Here is a 23491-nt window from a genome sequence, read left to right as displayed (position 1 = left end):
CGGACGCGGGCGGAGAACCGACCCAGCGTTTGAAAGGAGCCAGCATAAAATAAGCAGAGCACGGTTCAAAGGATAACAGAATTTAATAAACATAACAGTGGGGTGATAAACAACCAAAAATGTCCGCGGTCTGGTGAGGTGGAAACACGGCGCGCTCTCAACAGCGCAAACGGTCCGGAGCCACAGCAGTTCGGACCCAGGGACCCTGCCGACACCCCCCAGATGGCCGCGACAAACCGAGTCTGTGAAGAAAGAAAACATGAGGTGAGTCCAACTCCACACAGAGAGACACAACTCAAAGGTGCACGCAATCAGCAAACACTTCCTGGCTTAAATCTATACATCAGCTTCTCACCCTGCAGGCACGGAACAACTCAGTTCAAATCTCCACTGCAGCAGAAGCTGATTAGACAATTAGCATAACGTGACAGCTCACTAACACAAGGTGTGAGGGACACCAAATCCACTGTCATTACTTCATAAAAGTCACCAAAAACCAAGTTACCTCAGGAAGTGTGCTGAAGAGCGTGAGACCTCACCCAATCCTCCTTCACAGACTGTGGCGTCAAACCTGGAGCGGTCTCTGCGTCCGTGATGGTGAGATTGTTCTCCTGACGTCGATCTCACACGTCTGCTCACAAGATCGAGTCTCTGGCAATCACACACTGTGCATTCAAGGTTTAAATGCAGCAATCTCTGATTAAGACAAAATACACCACAGCTGTGAGTCCTGATGACCTGCACGTGATAACAAGCCTCAGGTGTTCAGGGTGAGGTCCTGATGCTCAGCCACTCAGTCCTGAATGCATACCACCTGGTGGGAGAAACAGAAAACAAAAACCAAGCCAGCCAAACACCCCAGCCCACAACATTAAATGAGAATTTACTTAGTTTCAAAAGGCACTGTTATACATTTTTACGAGCAAAAAATGAAGTGTTTACTCAGATTGGGTGGCATTCCTTAATAAATGAAGATAAAATAAAATCTGTGGTAATAAACATTCTTGGATTTTGACATCTCTCCCTAAGCTCAGTGAAGTGGGTCAGGATAGCACAAGATGCCCCAACTTGCTATCATTTCGCACCTTATATTGTTAGAGATGGAGAGCAAAGGAGGGTTTTAAATGTGTGGAGGTGAGATTTTTCCCGAATTAAAAAGTAAAAGCCCCCACATTCATGCCCATTTGTGATGTTGAGATGAGTACACATGGCTCACAAGTACTGACACGAGGCTGCTGCTTCAGTGATCCACAACCGGCAAATTTTCACGTCGGAGATAAATGCGTGCAGCAATTAAACAGCAAGACATAACACACTGACATTTTCTACCCAGGTAAGTATTTTCCCACTCTAGAACCAATGACACTGAATGGCTAACTGTATGGAGTTTGCATGTTCTTTCTGTGTCTGCGTGGGTTTCCTCCGGGCACTCCAGTTTCCTCCCACAATCAAAAACATGCTTATTTAGGATCTGCCCCTGACCAAGGCAGCGTTTACATCTGGAGTTGGTCCCCGGGCGCCGGACTGTGGCTGCCCACTGATCCTAGTGTCTGGATTGCATCTAAATGTAATTAGAATGGGTTAAATGCAGAGGACAAGTTTTGTTGTATGTATATATGTGCAGTGACAAAGTTTCTATTGTATTCTGTCCTACCCCAACATACAAAAAATTTAAAATGGAAATTCATGAAATTAGGTCTCTGTGGTGGCCTCGAAATGCCTCAAAAATGCTCAAAACCTGGAGTCGATCAGTCTGTGGAACTGCTCAGGTGGTATGAGAACCCAGGTTGCTCTGATAGTGGCCTTCAGCTCTTCTGCATTGTTGGCTCAGGCGTGTGGCATCTTCTTCTTCGCAATACCCCATAGATTTTCTATGGGGTGAAGGTCAGGTGAGTTTGCTAGCCAGTTAAGAACAGGGATACCATGGTCCTTAAACCAGGTACTGGTAGCTTTGGCACTGTGTGCAGGTGCCAAGTCTTGTTGGAAAATGTAATCTGCATCTCCATAAAGTTGGTCAGCAGCAGGAAGCATGAAGTGCTCTACAACTTCCTGGTAGACGGCTGTGTTGACCTTGGACCTCAGAAAACACAGTGGACCAACACCAGCAGATGACATGGCACCTCAAACCATCACTGATTGTGTAAACTTTACACTGGACCTCAAGCAAACGTGGATTCTGTGCTTCTCCTCTCTTCCTCCAGACTCTTCCAAAGGAAATGCAAAATTTACTTTCATCAAAGAACATAACTTTGGACCACTCAGCAGCAGTCCAGTCCTTTTTGTCTTTAGTCCAGACAAGACGTCAAGTCAGCAGTCTTCCCCATGATTGTGTAGCCTACAGAACTAGACTGAGACCAGTTAAAGGCCTTTGCAGGTGTTTTGAGTTAATTAGCTGATTAGAGTGCGACACCAGGTGTCTTCAATACCTTTTCACAATATTCTAACTTTCTGAGATACTGAATTTGGGGTTTTCATTAGTTGTCAGTTATAATAATCAAAATTAAAAGAAATAAACACTTGAAATATATCAATCTGTGTGGAATGAATAATTATACAAGTATCACTTTTTGAATGGAATTACTGAAATAAATCAACTTTTCATGATATTCTAATTATATTATCAGCACATATGTGTGTATGTATATACGTATATGTGTGTGTGTATGTATATACGTATATATGTGTGTGTGTGTGTGTAAAAGGTCTGTGAGAAAAGTATCGTACCTTTTTATTTTTTTCAAAAACTATATGGATTTGATTCATATGTTTTTACGTCAGCCAAGCTTGAACCTTTGTGCGCATGCGTGAGTTTTTCCACGCCTGTCGGTTGCGTCATTCGCCTGTGGGCAGGCTTTGAGTGAGCACTGCTCCACCCCGCTCGTTGTCGTTTCATTGCGATGAAATGGCGGAATGATTTGGGCTTTTTTCCATCAAAATGTTTTCAGAAACTGTTAGAGACAGGCAGCTGGAAACCATTCGAAAAATGTATCTGGCTTTCGGTGAAAATTTTACGGGCTTTACAGAGAATAAGGAGTGTTACTACAGCTTTAAGCATGCCCCACAGTGGCGCACGGTGCGCCGCGCTCCGAGCCGCCATCGAGAGGCAGAAACCACCACATCATTTCTAAACGGATGGCTGTGTGGAGCCGGGACCGTCGTGTGCAATTTCTCTGGTTATCGCAAGAGCTGAACATCAGCCATTTTCCAGCAGATTTCACTTTTAACAAGAGATTTTGTCATGGAAAGCCGCGCGGAGGCTTCGCGCGTCAGACCGATTCGCTGATGAAGCGAGACAAAGGAACACCTCCATTTCAGAGTGCCAGGGGACAAGTTGGGACATGCCTATCTCGGCTTTCAGTGCTTACCAGTCAAGTGAGTATAAGAGAAATTGTGGAGAGCTGGGCTTGTCCTCTGGGCCTGTCCCGGCTCCACACAGCCATCCGTTTAGAAATGAGTAGACCGTCCTTAAAGCTGTAGTAACACTCCTTATTTTCTGTGAATCCCGTAAAATTTTCACCGAAAGCCAGATACATTTTTCGAATGTTTCCAGCTGCCTGTCTCTAACAGTTTCTGAAAAAATTCTGATGGAAAAAAAGACCAAATCATTCCGCCATTTAATCGCAATGAAACAACAACGAGAGGGGTGGACCAGTGCTCATTCAAAGCCTGCCCACAGGCGAATGACGCAACCGACAGGCGTGGAAAAACTCACGCATGCGCACGAAGGTTCAAGCTTGGCTGACGTAAAAACATATGAATCAAATCCATATAGTTTTTGAAAAAAATATAAAGGTCCGTTACTTTTCTCACAGACCTCGTATGTGTATGTATATATATGTGTATGTGTGTGTGTGTGTGTGTGTGTATGTGTGTGTGTGTGTGTGTGTGTGTATGTGTGTGTGTGTGTGTGTGTGTGTGTGCATGCATGCATGTGTTTGGCTTGTACCTCTGCTGGTAAAATTGGAATAATATGGTACAATAAATAATAAAAATGTGGTGTTAATTCAGAGGTCTCAAACTGATTTCAGAAAGGGCCAAGAGGGTGTAGGTTTTCTTTGCAACCACCCACTCCACCAAGTGATTTCACTGATTAACTCTCTGGAATCAGTTTGAGACATCTATGTCAATTTGTGTCTCTAAGTGTTTGTAGTTTGACATTTGAAAACTAGTCCTTTCTTTTATTCTTTGTTTCAGAGACAGCAAAAGCTCCAGAAGGAGCGTTTGATGAATGATTTTTCTACAGCCCTCAATAACTTCCAAGTGGTTCAGCGGCATGCAGCTGAGAAAGAGAAGGAGTCAGTTGCCAGGGTTCGAGCTGGATCCCGACTAATGGTGAGTACTGTGCTTCATCATTGATCCGGGACTGCAGTAGTTTTATACCATGTGCCATAAAGGATAAACTGAACAGGCTTTAATTTCAAACGGACATATTGATAGCTAATGTTGTTGATGTGACATTAATCAGTTAGATCAAAAGTCTTGGCTTTGATCTTGATAAAGTTTGTGATAAGGTGCCATATCAAGAGCTTTAGGGGTGTATGAGGAAGGAATATGAGAAAATTAGAGCTTAACTGATATGGATTTTTGAGGGGTAATACCGATATTAGGAAGTAAAAGAATTGATGATTGCTATACAAAGATTCCTAACATTTCATTATCATGTCATGAAAACTTAATATGAAGCTCGATGTTTGGTATTTAAATATGAACTTTATTAAACATAACTATTTGAGTCGCGAGACTTCATGCAGAACTTTCCAAGACCATTCCAAATAGGACTTCCAGAAATCTTCTATCAATGGCCAAACTGCTGGGAGAAGTGTGTGTGTGAAAGCAGGGATGTTGAGGAATCAGAGGAGTGATGTGTTTGGCCAGGAAGTCTGAATCAGCGGAGCAGAATAAGCAGCTCTGAGACATCCAGATGCAGTTGCTTCTCCTTCGCTGCCACCTGCTTTGGCATGAATTTCACTGACACTCTCCACATGCCCAGACAATTCATCAAAATGGAACCTGTGCTAAACCCCACGTCTTCTGCAAGTTCTTGTGTGGTGATACAATGGTCATCCATGACCAAATTCTGTATTCTGTCAATGGCTGTGATTGGAGAAAGATTTGATGTTTTGGTGAAAGAAAATCTTCCTCTGTACCACTTCTGCAGCCACATAAGCCTATAAGTTCTTCTGGGTTGTTTGCATGTCTTGGTGGCTTTCCTCACTCTTGTCCTTCTTGCACAGTCCCTCAGTTTTTGAGAACTGTCAACTTCATACAGATTTACCATAGTGTGCAATACTGTTTGTATTTCTTCATAACTGATGTAAATAAAGTCCAAGACATATTCAGTGATTTGGAAATGTTCATGTATCCCTCGTCTGACTTATCTGAATAAAACTGTCAATGAAACTGATTATTAAGGGGGCCATTACTTATGTCACCCATCATCTTGACTTTCATATTTTTAATTAATTTATGAGATGAGAGATGAGATGAAATATACTTTATTGATGTCACAGTGGAGAAATTATGTTTACACTCCAGTTACCTCAGACAGCAATTAGTCCACAATTATTACTTGTTTACCGTAATAATGGCACATATCAGAATTAAAGACAACACATACGCATTTGACATTGTTTGTGTGCACTAAATTTGAAGAAACCCGTTATCCGAATTGAGGCAAGTGGGTGAAGGTCACGCTGCAACCCTGAGTTGCGCCACCGTCAGCTTGCAGGGGGAACGGGGACCAGCTGCAGCTAAAACCGCGCCCCCGCAGAAGGGAAGGGGTGACGTGAGCAGAAGCCGGAGTGGGGGGGTAGGGGGGTGGGGAGAGGGAGTGGAGCATGCTTCAGTCCTGTGAAACAGTTTATTGTCTTTGTGAGTTGAGATTAGAAAACAGCCAGATAATCACCAAGGCCTGAAGACATTCCTCTGGAGGAAAACAGTCGGGCAATTTGTCTTTAAGGCTGATGAGCCTGCCATGTTGTGGTTTGAGCAGTGAAAAACACTTTTTACAGCTTCACTTGAACAACCAAATCCCAATTATGAATTAAGAATATTCCCAAATATGAATTAAGAATATTCCCCGGCCTCCAAAATCTTCATCTTCATCTGCAAGGCACACATCTGCTCCAAGATGTCATCCAATTTACGTCTGAGTTCAAGAGTCATCGCAGTCTGAGAATGCACTGCCTTGCCAACCTCGTTAATCATGACGGACAAGCGAGGGGCCGTGGTTCTTGATGCCTCTGTCTTGCCAATTTTCCAGTAGATCAGGGCAGCACATAAGCCAGTAAGTACCAGCCCTGCTACCATAAGACCAAATATGAATAACTCCTCGATGTCCTCAAAGGAGAAAGGCGCCAAGCATGCAACATGCCACAACCCCCAGGAGTTGAGAACATAGGCCGCAGGATACATTCCACCTGGGCAGGTAGGATCCCCCGGTCCTGACCTTCTTGTGTCAATAGTGTTCAGAGACCAGCTGATCAATTCCATGGTTAATCCAATAGTAGTCCAATAGAACCAGTATCCAATATAATTTGAGGAATTCAGTCTGGTGAAGTAGGGACTTGAAGGTTAAAGCAGAGAGCAGAGATAAGGGAGAGTGGAGGAGATGTGACCGCCCTCGTTGGAGTCCCAAGCTGAATCTGCAAGTTGTAGATTCAGCTTGGGACTCCGCTTCAGCTTGTTATATCAAGTTGTAGAGATTTGCTTTGAGTTTAAGGAAGATAATTTTAGAAATTTTTATAAGATAAACTTTATTGATCTCACAGAGGAGAAATTCACGTTACGTCAGCTCTTAAAAACACACACAAGAAGGTGTAGAGGAAAATGTTCATCTAACAGCGTGTGCAAGGATAAGCAATAATACTAATACTTGTAACAGTACAATAAACTAAGAAAATGAGGTAGAAATAGAATATATATATATATATATATACACAGTAGTGTTCAGAATAATAGTAGTGCTATGTAACTAAAAAGATTAATCCAGGTTTTGAGAATATTTCTTACTGTTACATGGGAAACGAGGTACCAGTAGATTCAGTAGAGTCTCACAAATCCAACAAGACCAAGCATTCATGATATGCACTTTCGTAAGGCTATGAAATTGGGCTATTAGTTTAAAAAAGTAGAAAAGGGAGTGTTCACAATAATAGTAGCATCTGCTGTTGACACTACATACTCAAAACTATTATGTTCAAATTGCTTTTTTAGCAATCCTGTGAATCAATAAACTAGTATTTAGTCATATAACCACAGTTTTTCATGATTTCTTCACATCTGTGAGGCATGGAGTCAGCCAACTTGTGGCACCTTTCAGCTGTTATTCCACTCCAAGATTCTTTAACAACATTCTACAATTCACATTTCTTGGTTTTGCTTCAGAAACAGCTTTTTTTATGTCACCCCACAAGTTCTCAATTGGATTTAGGTCCGGGGATTGGGCAGGCCACTCCAAAACATTCATTTTGTTGGTTTGGAACCAAGATTTTGCTCCTTTACTAGTGTGCTTGGGGTCATTGTCTTGTTGAAACACCCATTTCAAGGGATTGTCCTCTTCAGCATAAGGCAGCATGACCTCTTCAAGTATTTTGACATATCCAAACTGATCCATGATACCTGGTATGCGATATATAGGCCCAACACCATAGTAGGAGAAACATGCCCATATCATGATGCTTGCACCACCATGCTTCACTGTCTTCACCGTGAACTGTGGCTTGAATTCAGAGTTTGGGATCGTCCCACAAACTGTCTGTGGCCCTTGGACCCAAAAAGAACAATTTTACTCTCATCAGTCCAGAAAATATTCCTCCATTTCTCTTTAGGCCAGTTGATGTGTTCTTTGGCAAATTGTAACCTCTTCTGCACATGTCTTTTATTTAACAGAGGGACTTTGCAGGGGATTCTTGCACATAAATTAGCTTCACACAGGCGTCTTCTAACTGTCACAGCACTTAAAGGTAACTCCAGACTGTCTTTGATCATTCTGGAGCTGATCAATGGGTGATCCGTTGCCATTCTGGTTATCTTCTATCAATTTTGATGGTTGTTTTCCATTTTCTTCCACGCGTCTCTGTTTTTTTTTTGTTTGTTTGTTTGTTTTGTCTATTTTAAAGCATTGGAGATCTTTGTAGATTAACAGCCTATAATTTTTTGCACCTGCGTATAAGTTTTACCCTCTCCAATCAACTTTTTAATCAAACTACGCTGTTCTTCTGAACAATATCTTGAACGTCCCATTTTTCTCAGGCTTTCAAAGAGAAAAGCATGTTCAACAGGTGCTGGCTTCATCCGTAAATAGGGGACACCTGATTCACACCTGTTTGTTCCACAAAATTGGCGAACTCACTTACTGAATGCCACACTACTATTATTGTGAAAACCCTCCTTTCTACTTTTTTTTTACTAATAGACCAATTTCATAGCCTTAAGAGTGTGCATATCATGAATGCTTGGTCTTGTTGGATTTGTGAGACTACTGAATCTACTGGTACCTTGTTTCCCATGTAACAATAAGAAATATACTCAAAACCTGGATTAATGTTTTTAGTCACATAGCACTACTATTATTCTGAACACTACTGTACAGTGAGGAAAATAAGTATTTGAACACTTTTTGCAAGTTCTCCCACTTAGAAATCATGGATGGGTCTGACATTTTCATCTTTGCATGTCCACTGTGAGAGACATAATCTAAAAAAAAAAAAAATCCGGAAATCACAATGTATGATTTTTTTAATAATTTATTTGTATGTTACTGCTGCAAATAAGTATTTGAACACCTGTGAAAATCAGTGTTAATATTTGGTACAGTAGCCTTTGTTTGCAATTACAGAGGTCAAACATTTCCTGTAGTTCTCGACCAAGTTTTCACACACTGCAGCAGGGATTTTGGTTCACTCCTCCATACAGTCGTCCTGTCCCCTTTGCAGAAGAGCACCCCCAGAGTATGGTGTTTCCACCCCCATGCTTCACGGTTGGGATGGTTTTCTTGGGGTTGTTCTCATCCTCTAAACATGGTAAGTGGAGTTGATTCCAAAAAGCTCTATTCTGGTCTCATCTGACCACATGACCTTCTCCCATGCCTCCTCTGGATCATCCAGATGGTCACTGGTGAACTTCAAATGGGCCTGGACATGTGCTGGCTTGAGCAGGGGGACCTTGCTGCCCTGCAGGATTTTAAACCATGACAGCATCATGTGTTACTAATGTAATCTTTGTGACTGTGGTCCCAGATCTCTTCAGGTCATTGACCAGGTCCTCCTGTGTAATTCTGAGCTTTCTCAGAATCGTCCTTACCCCACAAAGTGAGATCTTGCATGGAATCTCAGACCGAGGGAGATTGACAGTCATTTTGTGTTTCTTCCACTTTCTAATAAATAACAGTTGTCTTCTACCAAGCTGCTTGCCTGTTGTCCTGTAGTCCATCCCAGCCTTGTGCAGGCCTACAATTTGTCTCTGGTGTTCTTAGACAGCTCTTTGGTCTTGGCTATGGTGGACAGGTTGGAGTGTGACTGTCTTTATACAGGTAACAAGTTCAAACAGGTGCAGTTAATACAGGTAGAGTGTGCAGAATAAGAGGGCTTCTTAAAAAAAAATTAACAGGTCTGTGTGATCCAGAATTCTTGCTGGTTGGTAGGTGTTCAAATACTTATTTGCAACAGTAACATACAAATAAATTATTAAAAAAATCATACATTGTGATTTCCGTATTTTTATTTATTTATTTATTTATTTTAGATTATGTCTCTCACTGTGGACGTGCACCTAAGATGAAAATTTCAGACCCCTCCGTGATTTCTAAGTGGGAGAACTTGCAAAACTGCAGGGTGTTCAAATACTTATTTTCCTCAGTATATATATATATATATATATATATATATATATATATATACACACACACACAGTAGTGTTCAGAATAATAGTAGTGCTATGTGACTAAAAAGATTAATCCAGGTTTTGAGTATATTTCTTATTGTTACATGGGAAACAAGGTACCAGTAGATTCAGTAGATTCTCAAATCCAACAAGACCAAGCATTCACGATATGCACACTCTTAAGGCTATGAAATTGGGCTATTAGTAAAAAAAAAAAAAAGTAGACAATCTGGCTGCTATAAAAGCGCTTTATAAATAAATGTTGATTGACTGATTGCTTTTCAGCCTTCCTGGGAAAGTCTATGCCAGGGTACTACAGTGGAGACGCAGAGCATTAGTTGAACCTCAGATTCAGGAGGAGCAATGCAGGTTCCATCCTGGTCATGGAATGGTGGACCAACTCTTTACCCTTGCAAGGATATTGGAGGGGTCTTGGGAGTATGACCAACCAGTCTACATGTGTTTTGTGGACTTGGAAAAGACGTATGACTGGGTTCCTCAGGGTATCATGTGGGGGGTGCTGTGAGAGTATTGGGTACTGGATTTGCTGCAACATGCGATTCGGTCTCTATAGGGTGTCCCAAAAAAATATACAACATTTAAAACACTCGGTTTGACCCTTAAATGCTACAAACTTAATCACTTATGTTTCTTTTTTACTTGCAGAGACCCTAAAGTTTATGTTGATGCCAAGCAAGACTCAGGAAAATGCCAAGATTAACCATACTACAGCGAACAAAAATTGAGTTTTGGCACCAGACCAAGAGTGTCAAGCAGGTGCAGCGACTTTATGCTAGACTGACAAAATGCAGGGCCAATATTGACATTGGTATGAAAAACTTCAACCTTTCAGCTTTCTATCCAGCCATAAATGTATTTCCTAGACATATGCTTTAACCATTTTCTTTGCTGATAAAATGTTGCATATTTTTGGGACACCCAATATATGAGCAAAGTATGAGCTGTGTCCGCATTTTCTGCATTACATCAGACCTGTTTCCGGTGGGTGTTGGATTCTGCCAGGGCTGCCCCTTGTCATCAGTCCTGTTTGTGATGTTTGTGGACAGGATTTCAAGGCGCAGTCTGGGACTGGTGCATATCCAGTTTGGTTAATTTGAGTTGCATCTCTGCTTTTTATCCCCCGCTGGACGAAGGCCTGGAGGGGAATTATGTTGTGGTGATTTCTGTCAGTCTGTCCCCAAAAAGGTATAAGTATTCTGAAATCAATTCCTGTCACATTTTTAGAAGGAATTTCATGAAACTTGGTACAAGTCCTTGTTATAGTTTGGTAATACGTACATTATCATATCGTTGGGCCTATTTTACCAGAGTTACGGCCCTTGATTAACAAATCTGGACTCTGTCAATTTGGTGAGTGGGTACCTGCATTCTGAAATCAACTCCTATTACACTTTTAGATGGAATTTCATATAACTTGTTGCAAATCAAATTAGGTCAATAATATGCATATTGTAATATTGTACAAGATTGACACATTTTGGCAGAGTTATGTCCCTTGATTAACAAACCTACACACTGGAGTTGGTGCCTGCATTCTGAAATCAACACCTCACATAACTATGATGAATTAAGTGAAAACTATCAGGGTTGGCTGGAAAAGCAGGCTGGACACAAATGCAGGATGCAGGCACACAGCTCAGTGGAGTTAAAGCGTTTACTTAGTTTGTTAGCTGGTCGTCGGTACACAGATAGGTGAGGAAGGGCTGGACCGTACAGGCTTCAGGTGACTGACATGGAATGTTGGTTGAACCCTCTTGGACCTTGGAAGGTGGAGACGGACAGAGACAGGGTTAAAGATCTTGGATACTGGGAACGGGCCAACAAATCTGGGAGCCATTTTCCGAGGGACTCCTCGCAGTGGCAGGTGGCACGTGGAAAGCCCACACTTGTTGTCCCTGGGCGTAGGAGAGGAGGAGGAGGGCACTGTCGACCATTTTGCGATCCACTGCTGTCTTGTATGCCTGTCAGGCTCCAATTGATAAAAGGCTTACGTCCCCTGACCCTCCGGAAAAAACCCTCAGGCCGGGAGAGTTGATTACAGACGTCAGAGATGGGTACGGAAGCCGGCGGGGCTGATGATGGTCCTGGAAGGCGTGAGGCAGCAGGGACCGTGTCGGTCGTAGCCTGATGGCTTCATGGTAGAGACAGTAGTTGCTCCATATTATAGCACACGGAGGCCATGAAGCTGTCTTGCCGCCTTACCTAATGCGTATAATTCCAAGAGTTCAGGGTGGCAAGATGGTCCTCCTGTTGAGCTAGCTGCTGGCTGTGGTGGCGTAACACCTGCTGGAAAGCATCTGTGTCTGCTGCATCCATAGTTGGCCAGATCGATCTATCAGGGTTGGCTGGTAAACCAGGCTGGATACAAATGCAGGATGGAGGTACACAGCTCAGTGGAGTTAAAGCGTTTACTTGGTTCGTTAGCTGGGGTCGGTACACAGATAGGCAGTCCAAAAGAAGCAGTAACAAAATCATCAGGCTTAGGCGTGGTTGAGGTACACAGGCAGGTAATCAAAAACACGATGAAGCAATCAAGGCAAGGCCAAAAAGAACACTGAATAAATGCGGGTCAGTCCCCCATCGCTTGCTGTGTGCACTGCCAAATTATTTAGTTTTTTAACTCGTGCACAAATTGATCAAACTGTGGAATCAAATTCTATATTATGCACATGCAATAACATTTTAAACACAATACTTTTTTCTGTTTTTCCCCATGTATGGGCTACATGGATCTGGATACTTGCATATGCACACTTTAGAAGTTGTGTCCTTTCGTCATGTACAGTTTTTTTTCTCCCTATCTTTCAGTGTTCTTGTTTTGGGGTTTCAAAAATGGAAAAGATGGATCGACACATCCTACAAATTCTTATGGCAGTTTGGTGAACTTTGGCCACAACTCAATGTGTTGTTCCATCTGTATCATGTCAAATGTCGTGTGTGTGTGTGTGTCTGTCTTTTTTGTCTCCAGTAATGTACAGTGAGGAAAATAAGTATTTGAACACCCTGCGGTTTTGCAAGTTCTCCCACTTAGAAATCATGGAGGGGTCTGAAATTTTCATCTTAGGTGCATGTCCACTGTGCGAGACACTCACAATGTATGATTTTTTAATACTTTATTTGTACTTTATTATAAGGTTTTGAATAATCAGGCCCCATCTTATCTTAGGGACCTCGTAGTACCATATCACCCCAATAGAGCGCTTCGCTCTCAGACTGCAGGCTTACTTGTAGTTCCTAGGGTTTGTAAGAGTAGAATGGGAGGCAGAGCCTTCAGCTTTCAGGCTCCTCTCCTGTGGAACCAGCTCCCAATTCAGATCAGGGAGACAGACACCCTCTCTACTTTTAAGATTAGGCTTAAAACTTTCCTTTTTGCTAAAGCTATAGTTAGGGCTGGATCAGGTGACCCTAAACCATCCCTTAGTTATGCTGCTATAGACGTAGACTGCTGGGGGGTTCCCCATGATGCACTGTTTCTTTCTCTTTTTGCTCTGTATGCACCACTCTGCATTTAATCATTAGTGATCGATCTCTGCTCCCCTCCACAGCATGTCTTTTTCCTGGTTCTCTCCCTCAGCCCCAACCAGTCCCAGCAGAAGACTGCCCCTCCCTGAGCCTGGTTCTGCTGGAGGTTTCTTCCTGTTAAAAGGGAGTTTTTCCTTCCCACTGTAGCCAAGTGCTTGCTCACAGGGGGTCGTTTTGACTGTTGGGGTTTTACATAATTATTGTATGGCCTTGCCTACAATATAAAGCGCCTTGGGGCAACTGTTTGTTGTGATTTGGCGCTATATAAAAAAATTGATTGATTGATTGATTGATGTTACTGCTGCAAATAAGTATTTGAACACCTACCAACCAGCAAGAATTCTGGCTCACACAGACCTGTTAATTTTTCTTTAAGAAGCCCTCTTATTCTGCACTCTTTAGCTGTAGTAATTGCACCTGTTTGAACTTGTTACCTGTATAAAAGACACCTGTTCACACACTCAATCAATCACACTCCAACCTGTCCACCATAGCCAAGACCAAAGAGCTGTCTAAGGACACCAGGGACAAAACTGTAGACCTGCACAAGGCTGGGATGGACTACAGGACAACAGGCAAGCAGCTTGGTGAGAAGACAACAACTGTTATGATTATTTATTACAAAAACAAAGAGACAGAGGCGTGTCGTCACTAGAGAGCTGCGTGTCGTCAGAGCGAGCTGCAAAAAGTTTGTACCTGAGTTTTCAGAGGTGGTGTTTGTAGTTGCCATCTGCCACGCCGGTGTTTGCCAACCCGGACAGTGGGAATACCACCTCAACCGGCAACTTAGTCCCGCGACTGGACGGCAACAACGTCCGAGGCCCGCCCAACGTGGTGAATTCACAGAGGCTGCGCGCTGCGTCATTAAAGCCGCGCGTCACGAGTGCCGCTTCCCCGAGGCCTCGTGCAGCCACCGCGGATCCATCAGCACGGAAACACCGAGGCCGCGCGGCACCAGTGCAGTGCAGATCCATCCCGGTGACAAACAACGCAGGCTGTTAACATCGGCGATCGTCAAGCTGCCCATAAGCCGACCATGGGGCCTAAGAAGGTTCTGACAGCGGAGGAAGGTGACGATATTAAAAAATCTCTGGACCTTCTATCAGAGGAGATTTCTGTTGTGAAGCAGCAACAGAAATCAATCATGGATCTGGTGGAGGAGGTGAAGGCATTACGGCTCCAGAACGCTGAGAAAGACCGGCGTCTAGTGCAGCTGGAAAATAGAGTGGCTGAATTGGAGCAGTACACCAGAATTAACAACGTCATCATCAAAGGTCTTCACATCAAACCACGGTCCTACGCACGGGCGGTAACAGATGAGAGCGGAGGGGAGCCCAGTGAACAGGAGGTCAGCTCTGTGGAAAAACAGGTTGCTGATTTCCTCTTATCTAAAGGTATAGAAATGGATTTAAATAACATTGAAGCGTGCCACCCTCTGCCCCGGAGAAATGACGGTGATAAACGAACCGTCATCATGAGATTTATCAACAGAAAACACAAAACAGCACTGTTAAAACAAGGAAGAAAACTGAAAGGGACAAACGTATTCATCAATGAACATCTCACCAAACGGAATGCCGACATTGCCAGGAAAGCATGCTTCTTAAAGAAACAGGGAAAAATCCAGCACACATGGACTTCAAACTGTAAAATATTCATCAAACTGAACGGATCACCGGAACAAGCAAAGGTTATGGCAATAAGGAACATCGAGGAGCTGGACAAATATGAACAATAGGTATGAGGACTCAAACACATCACAGCACCATGATGCAGACTGGAGCAACCCACTCATCCACATCATCTACACCCGGAGACAAGAGAGACATAATGATTAAGGATAATGATCCGTTTATTCTGCCAGGAGCTCTGTCTAGATACATTTAATTATAATAACTCTGCTAACCACCCCTTCGAATCTGAAAATGATCCTGATACCTTTTTCAGTGAGAATATTGTGAGACAGTGCAAATATTTTACAGAAGAACAATTCAAAAATTATAAAATCAATGATGAAGATTTTTCAATTATACATTTCAACAGCAGAAGTCTTTCTCGTAATCTGTCCACTATTAATGATTGTTTGAAAACATCCAAAAAACGTTATTCAGTTATTGCAATTTCAGAAACATGGTTAAATGAGGATAATAAAGATCTCGTATATCTTGATGGTTATGAATTGTTCCTGGTTAATAGGCAGATGAGAAGGGGTGGAGGCGTTGCATTGTTTGTAAGGTCCGATTATAACTGTAAACTCATTAACAACATGTCATTTACAGTGGACAACATCATGGAATGTGTTACCATAGAAATTACATCTATAAACTCCAAAAACATAGTTGTTAGTTGTATTTACAGAGCTCCTGGGACAAATATTGACACCTTTGAAGACATTATCTTAGGAATGTACAACAAAATCAACAGAAATAAGCATTTATTTGTCTGTGGAGATTTCAATATAGATTTTTTAAACCCTCACAATCATCCACAAACACCTTGTATTGTTTAGGACTGTTTCCAACCATCATTCATCCTAGCAGAATAACTATGGACTCAACAACTCTCATTGACAATATTTTAACTAACGTTATATCCGGTAATCTTAGTGGGGGACTACTGGTCAGTGATATCAGTGATCACTTGCCAGTTTCTCAGTCTTTGCATTGGAGGGTTGTTGTAAGTATCGAAGCAATACCAAATTCATGAGTAGAAAGTAACACCTGAAACAATTGATAATTTAAGGGAGGATTTATCAAGTCAGAATTGGTCAGATGTTTTTGTTGATGATGTTGACAGGTCATATGATGCTTTCATTTCCATTTTTTCCAGTTTGTATAATAAACACTGTCCATTTGTTGACAAAATATATAGAAATCAATATAGCAACAAACCATGGATAACTAAGGGGCTTCAGAGGGCATGTAAAAATTCATAAAACTACGAACTAAGGAAGCTGAAAATAAGTATAAAACATATAAGAATAAGTTAATCAATATCATGAGACTCAGTAAAAAAATATATTATAATGAGTTACTTGTCAAAAATAGAAATAACATCAAAAACACATGGAACATATTAAATGAAATAGTAAAAAAGAATAGCGTAACTAGAGATTATCCTTCATTTTTTCAGAGTAACAACTACATCACAATTGATAACGACGAGTCTATTGCTGAACACTTTAATGAATACTTCGTTAATGTGGGTAAAAATCTTGCCAGTAAAATTGACTCATCAACTAATAACTTCTGGGTAAATAATTCACGTTTAACAAATCTGTTTCACATGTTCATTGGTGGTACTCATGAAAGGGAAATACTTGATCTGTTCATGGTTCAAAAAGTAAGAAATCGACTGATTTTATAATTTGGATATGGCTTTATTAAAAAAAGTTATTGATTGTATAGTAAAACCGTTCAATTATATTTGCAATATGTCACTAAGTACGGTAAATTTCCTTCTCAAATGAAAATAGCAAAGTAATTCCTCTGTTTAAAACTGGTGACAAACACACATTTTCTAATTATAGACCTATATCACTCCTGCCACAATTTTCCAAAATTTGGAAAAAATATTTGCTAAAAGATTAAATGATTATTTACTGAAGCATAACATCATTTGTGAAGAACAATATGGATTCAGAAGGTCTTGAACTACATCACATGCTTTGATGGACTTTGTGGAAAGTATAGCAACTGCAATTGACAATAAACAATACACAATAGGTGTTTTTTTTTATTTACAGAAAGCGTTTGACACAATTAACCATGGAATACTATTAATTAAACTGCAGAAATATGGAATCAGAGGTCTGGCATATGAATGGATAGCTAGTTATTTACAAGGCAGATTTCAGTATGTTCAGTTCAATAATACAAATTCTGAACTCAGGGATGTCACATGTGGGGTGCCGCAGGGCTCAGTGCTGGGTCCTTTGTTGTTTAGAATCTATATAAATGATATAAGTTGGGTGTCGAGTTCACTGAGATGTGTCCTTTTTGCGGATGATACAACTGTGTTCTGTAGCGGTGAAAATCTTGAACAGCTTCTGGACATAGTGGAGAAAGAACTGGAAAAATTTAAGGTTTGGTTTGATGCTAATAAGTTGTCACTCAACCTTGGGAAAACTAAATGTATTATATTTGGAAATAAACAGGCACCCAAATGTAAAAATTTAACTAAACAATAAGGAAATTGAGTTAGTAACAGAGAATAAATTTTTAGGTGTTATAATTGATAATAACTTAGCTGGAAACCACATATAAATTATGTGAAATCAAAATTGTCAAAAACTATAGCCATTCTGTATAAAGCCAAAGACCTACTGCCGCAAGAAGGGTTACTTACTTTATATCATTCTCTGATGGTACCATATATGACATATTGTGTTGAGTCATGGGGAAACACTTACAAATCAAATACCAATCCAATATTCCTTTTGCAAAAACGAGCCATACGAATCATCTGCAATAAACAATATCGTGAACCAACTCATTCTTTATTTATGTCTTTAAATTTATTAAAATTCATAGATTTGGTCGATTACATTACAATTCAAACTTTATTTCGAGCGAAAAACCAAGCCTTACCGAGACATGTCCAGAGTCTGTTCCGATTGAGGGAATCCAGATATAGTTTAAGAGGTTGTGCAATTTTTATGAAACCAGCAGTAAGAACAAATGTAAAGGGTTTTTGTGTGTCTGTGGTTGGGGTGAGGAAATGGAACAAATGTTCAACAGAGGTTAGAATGAGTAGTAACTTAGTAAGATTTAAGAAACTACTCAAAAAGAACATCATGTCTAAGTATCATAAAGAAGCAAATATAATTTGATTTATATGGAATTTTCAATTTATAAGTGGGACTCATTGTATATTTGAATGTGTGGGTATGTATATGCGTATGTAGATATATAGATATGGGTAGGTGTATATGTATATAAGTGACTGTGTGTATGTATGTATGTATGTATATATTTATGTTTGTAAAGTATATAGGTATATATGGCACAGCCCAAGCAGAGGGTCACCCCCAAGAGCCTGGTCTGCTTGAGGTTTCTTCCTTATAGGGAATTTTTCCTCACCACAGTTGCCTAGTGCTCGCTCTGGGGGTTGGTAAGGTTAGTCCTTACTGGCGTAAAGTGCCTTGATTCGACTTTCTTGTGATCTGGTACTATATAAATAATTATAAGTGAATAGTATATTGATGTGTATGTCTGTGTGTCGACATGTAGTAGTGAATTTGTATTTATGTAAATATGACTGATAAGAATTGTTGGACTTGTACGAGCAGGGGTGGGTGCTAATAAGCTTTGCTTCAGCCCACACCCTTTCGGACTCACTAGTTTTGTCTGTGTTTGTTTGTGGAATTGTTCATTTTTTTCTATTTGAATATTTGTGTGCCGAATAAAAACTTTGTCACTTGTCACTATTAGAAAGTGGAAGAAACACAAGATGACTGTCAATCTCCCTCGGTCTGGGATTCCATGCAAGATCTCACTTTGTGGAGTAAGGATGATTCTGAGAAAGCTCAGAACTACACAGGAGGACCTGGTCAATGACCTGAAGAGAGCTGGGACCACAGTCACAAAGATTACATTAGTAACACATGATGCTGTCATGGTTTAAAATCCTGCAAGGCAGCAAGGTCCCCCTGCTCAAGCCAGCACATGTCCAGGCCCATTTGAAGTTCACCAATGACCATCTGGATGATCCAGAGGAGGCATGGGAGAAGATCATGTGGTCAGATGAGACCAGAATAGAGCTTTTTGGAATCATCTTCACTTACCATGTTTAGAGGATGAGAACAACCCCAAGAAAACCATCCCAATCGTGAAGCATGGGGGTAGAAACATCATACTCTGGGGTGCTCTTCTGCAAAGGGGACAGGACAACTGCACCGTATTGAAGGGAGGATGGATGGGGTCATGTATTGCAAGATTCTGGCAAACAACCTCCTTCCCTCACTAAGAGCATTGAAAATGGGTCATGTCTGGGTCTTCCAGCATGACAGAGACCCCAAACACACAGCCAGGGCAACTAAGGAGGGGCTCCGTAAGAAGCATTTCAAGGTCCTGGAGTTGCCTGGCCAGTTTCCAGACCTGAACTCAATAGAAAATCTTTGGAGGGAGCTGAAACTCAAACCTGAAAGATTTGGAGAAGATCTGTATGGAGAAGTGGACCAAAATCCCTGCTGCAGTGTGTGAAAACCTGGTGAAAAACTACAGAAAACGTTTGACCTCTGTAATTGCAAGCAAAGGCTACTGTCCCAAATATTAACATTGATTTTCACAGGTGTTCAAATACTTATTTGCAACAGTAACATACAAATAAATTATTGAAAAATCATACATTGTGATTTCCGGAATTTTTTTTTTTTAGATTATATCTCTCACAGTGGACATGCACCTAAGATGAAAATTTCAGACCCCTCCATGATTTCTAAGTAGGAGAACTTGCAAAATCGCAGGGTGTTCAAATACTTATTTTCCTCACTGTATGTAACACCATGTAATGCATCTTGACCTCGGTAGTCATGAAGTGCTTTGAGAGGATCATCCAGTCCCCCATCAGAGACATCATCCCTGCAGCTCTAGATAGATACCAGTTTTCCTACCAGAGGAACAGATCTGCAGAGGATGCAGTCTCTGTTGCACTGCAGTCAGCCCTGACCCACCTGGAACAACCAAATACATACTCTTCATAGACTTCAGCTCCCCCTTAAATACAATAATCCCCTATAAACTGGTTCACAAACTCCAGGATCTTGGATTTATCACTTCACTCTGCACATGGATTATGGACTTTCTTATCTATAGGCCACATAATGTCAGGATAGGAAGACATGCATCCACCACCATCATGCTGAACACTGGGGTGTCACAGGGCTGTGTGCTCAGCCCAGTCCTGTTCTCCCTCTGTACTCAGGACTGCACCACCATCCACTCTCCCAACGCTATTGTGAAGTTTGCTGATGACACCACTATAGTTGGACTTATCATTGACAGTGAGGTGGCACAACATCTGACCCAGTAGTGTTCAGAGAATAACCTGCTTCTGAACACCACCAAAACCAAGGAGGTCATTGTGGATTTCAGGAGGACCAGGAAGACCACCCCCGACCACTTCACATAAACGGTGACACAGTGGAGGTGGTGCACAACATCAAATTCTTGGGACTCCACATCACCAAAAACCTCTCTTGACCAGTCAACACCTCCCACCTGTTCAAGAAGGCACAACAAAGGCTCTCTTCCTCAAGAAGGTAAAGAGAGGTGGTCTATCCCCTCAGCTCCTGGTGAACTTCGACAGGAGCACTGTGGAGAGCATTCTCTGTCAGGGCATGACTGTATGGTGTACCAGCTGCACAGCAGAAAACAGAAAAGACTTGGCTCTGGTTGTGAGGACAGCAAAGAGGATTGTTGGAGCTGAGCTTCCTGTCCTGGATGCTGTGTATGCTGGACGTGTGCACAGGAGAGCCACCAGGATCTCCACTGACCAAACTCAACCTGGAAGCCATCTGTTTGCCCCACTCCCACCAGGGAAGCGAGCCCGCAACATAAAAACCCAGACTAGTAGATTGAGGAACAGCTTTTTCAGCAGAGCTGTAGCGTCCATCACCCCTCCTCTTCCCTGCCCCCCCACTCTCATACTCACCAGCTTCAGCTGCAGTCTGAGCCACAGACTGTTGTACCAACTGGATTTTAAACAGCCATAGGCAGTGCAATTTTTGCATCTCAGTTTACATTGTAAATAACATGTCTGTTGTTGTCTTATGCACCTTATTGCTCTTATATTTTATTTTTTCTATTTAATCATTGCTGCTATTGACTGGATGTCACCAGTGAAGTTTTGTTGTTCATTACAAAGACAATATTCTCTCTTATCTCTCTTATGATGTAATATGGGAAATACAGTGTGGCAGAACTTTTGAACGTGCTTGAACTGCTTCACTGTGGTCTCAATTCAGCAATACAAAAGATCCTGTGACAGTTACTCCATAGGTGCTGCACTAAGGCATGCGCTTATCAGTGTACTTGGTGGACTGTAGGTTTGCATTATATTGTTAGTGTTGTATATGGCCTGCTTAAAATAGAAATATTTGTAGTGTTGGCCCTTCATGGCACATAATTAGACTACAGTTTTAAACACATTAGTGATGTGAGTGTGTGATACAAATATGTATACTGATGATGTTTTCTTTTTTAAAGGAAGATGGAGGCATTGTGAGTGAACAGCTGGTTACATTTGAAAAGTAAGTTATCTTTAGTAAATGTTTTCAGTCTGACCCCCACCTGGTCCAAGACCCAAAGTAGGTCAGGTTGTGGAGCACACAGATATACTGCAACTCCCCACATCCACAGTATCATGCAAGTGCCCTGGGTCCTGGTCAGCAGCCACTCAGGCAGACAACCAGTCCATCCCCACTTCTCAAAAGTAGCCTTCTCTCTGTATGCAGGCAGGTGAAACTTAAGAGTCCCCTTGGTCTTTTCCAGTTGCTGGGTTCTTAAACATGTGGGATCATACTCCAAGCCACTTATGATGCAAGTCGTATTCCTTATCTGAGTCTCCCTAACAATTTTTTGATACAAAGCCATCCCAGTAGGACCTAGGGATCTTCCCAAGATATCTAGTAAAAAGAGATATCATCCCATTGACACTTTAGCTCACTGGTTAGCATCCAAGTGTCACAACCAATCAGTTAGACAGGATGCACCAGGCCACCAAAGCAGTGGTTTCCCATCCTATTTGTGTCTGATCTGCTCAATCCACATCCGCTGAGTGAGGTGTGTTCAGACAGTCAACAGCTGGCTGAAATATGGAACACATTATCAGAGATTAAAGTTCTCCATCGCTATGATGCCAAAAAGTGAAATGCAAAATCAAGGCTGGACGCAAGATATAAAATTTACTGCATCCCCACAACACTTGCATGCCGCGTTCAAAACATTAAAAAATATATTTTTAGAATAACGTCTCTGTTTTTATTTTGTTTTTGTCCTCAGTGCCATCAGCAAATCCCTGTGTCTGTTCCTCTGTGTCCTTGCTGCACTCTGCAGGAGTCAGAGGGGGGCTGTGTGTTTGAGTGTCAACGTCTCAGCACAGTGGCAACATCGCAAGCAGAGTTCAGAATTTTATAAACATGTTTTTAAACTTTTCTTTTCTTACAAAGTCTGCGCTGAGTGTGTCTATGAGTGTTCTTGCTGTGGTTAAACTAAAAACACAGTTGCAGACCTGTGACACATTAACAACAAATACTAATGCCCCCCCCCCCCCCCCCCCCAAAAAAAAAAAATAAAAACACACCTAAAATCTCTTCTGAGGTGCATGATGTGAAATGCACTCATAAAACCTTCTTACCTCTCAATCAGGTCGTGTTTTTCCACATCAGTAACAAATTGTTGATTGTTCCTGGTCAGAGACTGCAAACCAGGGGTGAATCCAGATGGACTCCACAACACCCTTCACGTTTGAAGACATTTTCCATGCTACTACTACTACTAATAATAATAATTCTAACAACTAAAATATTTAAATCTGTATTATCTGGAGGAACCACTCCTGTGGAACCAGCTCCCAATTCAGATCAGGGAGACAGACACCCTCTCTATTTTAAGATTAGGCTTAAAACTTTCCTTTTTGCTAAAGCTTATAGTTAGGGCTGGATCAGGTGACCCTGAACCATCCCTTAGTTATGCTGCTATAGACGTAGACTGGGGGGTTCCATGATGCACTGTTCTTTTTTTCTGCTCTGTATGCACCACTCTGCATTTAATCATTAGTGATCGATCTCTGCTCCCCTCCACAGCATGTCTTTTTCCTGGTTCTCCCTCAGCCCCAACCAGCCCAGCAGAAGACTGCCCTCCCTGAGCTGGTTCTGCTGGAGGTTTCTTCCTGTTAAAAGGGAGTTTTCCTTCCCACTGTAGCCAAGTGCTTGCTCACAGGGGGTCGTTGACCGTTGGGGTTTTACATAATTATGTATGGCCTTGCCTTACAATATAAAGCGCCTTGGGGCAACTGATTGTTGTGATTTGGCGCTATATAAAAAAAAATTGATTGATTGATTGAT

The 23491-nt window shown here is 41.7% G+C and overlaps 1 protein-coding gene across 2 annotated transcripts in view; it reads left to right on the top strand.

Moving 5' to 3' along the window:
* Positions 1-23491, top strand: part of LOC117513707 (syntaxin-12-like) — a 113008-nt gene that overhangs the window by 28477 nt on the left and 61040 nt on the right. The window contains exons 5-7 of one of the 2 annotated variants that reach the window (XM_034173948.1): positions 4195-4328; positions 14727-14734; positions 21637-21676. In XM_034173948.1, the coding sequence (XP_034029839.1) occupies positions 4195-4328; positions 14727-14734; positions 21637-21676 (182 nt within the window). Of the gene's footprint in view, positions 1-4194; positions 4333-14726; positions 14735-21632; positions 21677-23491 lie in introns of both variants that reach the window. The other variant, XM_034173949.1, reaches the window with a different exon arrangement.

The sequence above is a fragment of the Thalassophryne amazonica genome, chromosome 7 (assembly GCF_902500255.1).
Source record: "Thalassophryne amazonica chromosome 7, fThaAma1.1, whole genome shotgun sequence".
NCBI lineage: Eukaryota > Metazoa > Chordata > Actinopteri > Batrachoidiformes > Batrachoididae > Thalassophryne > Thalassophryne amazonica.
The sequence above is the reverse complement of the archived record's forward strand: the minus strand, read 5'-3'. Positions and strand labels throughout refer to the sequence as shown.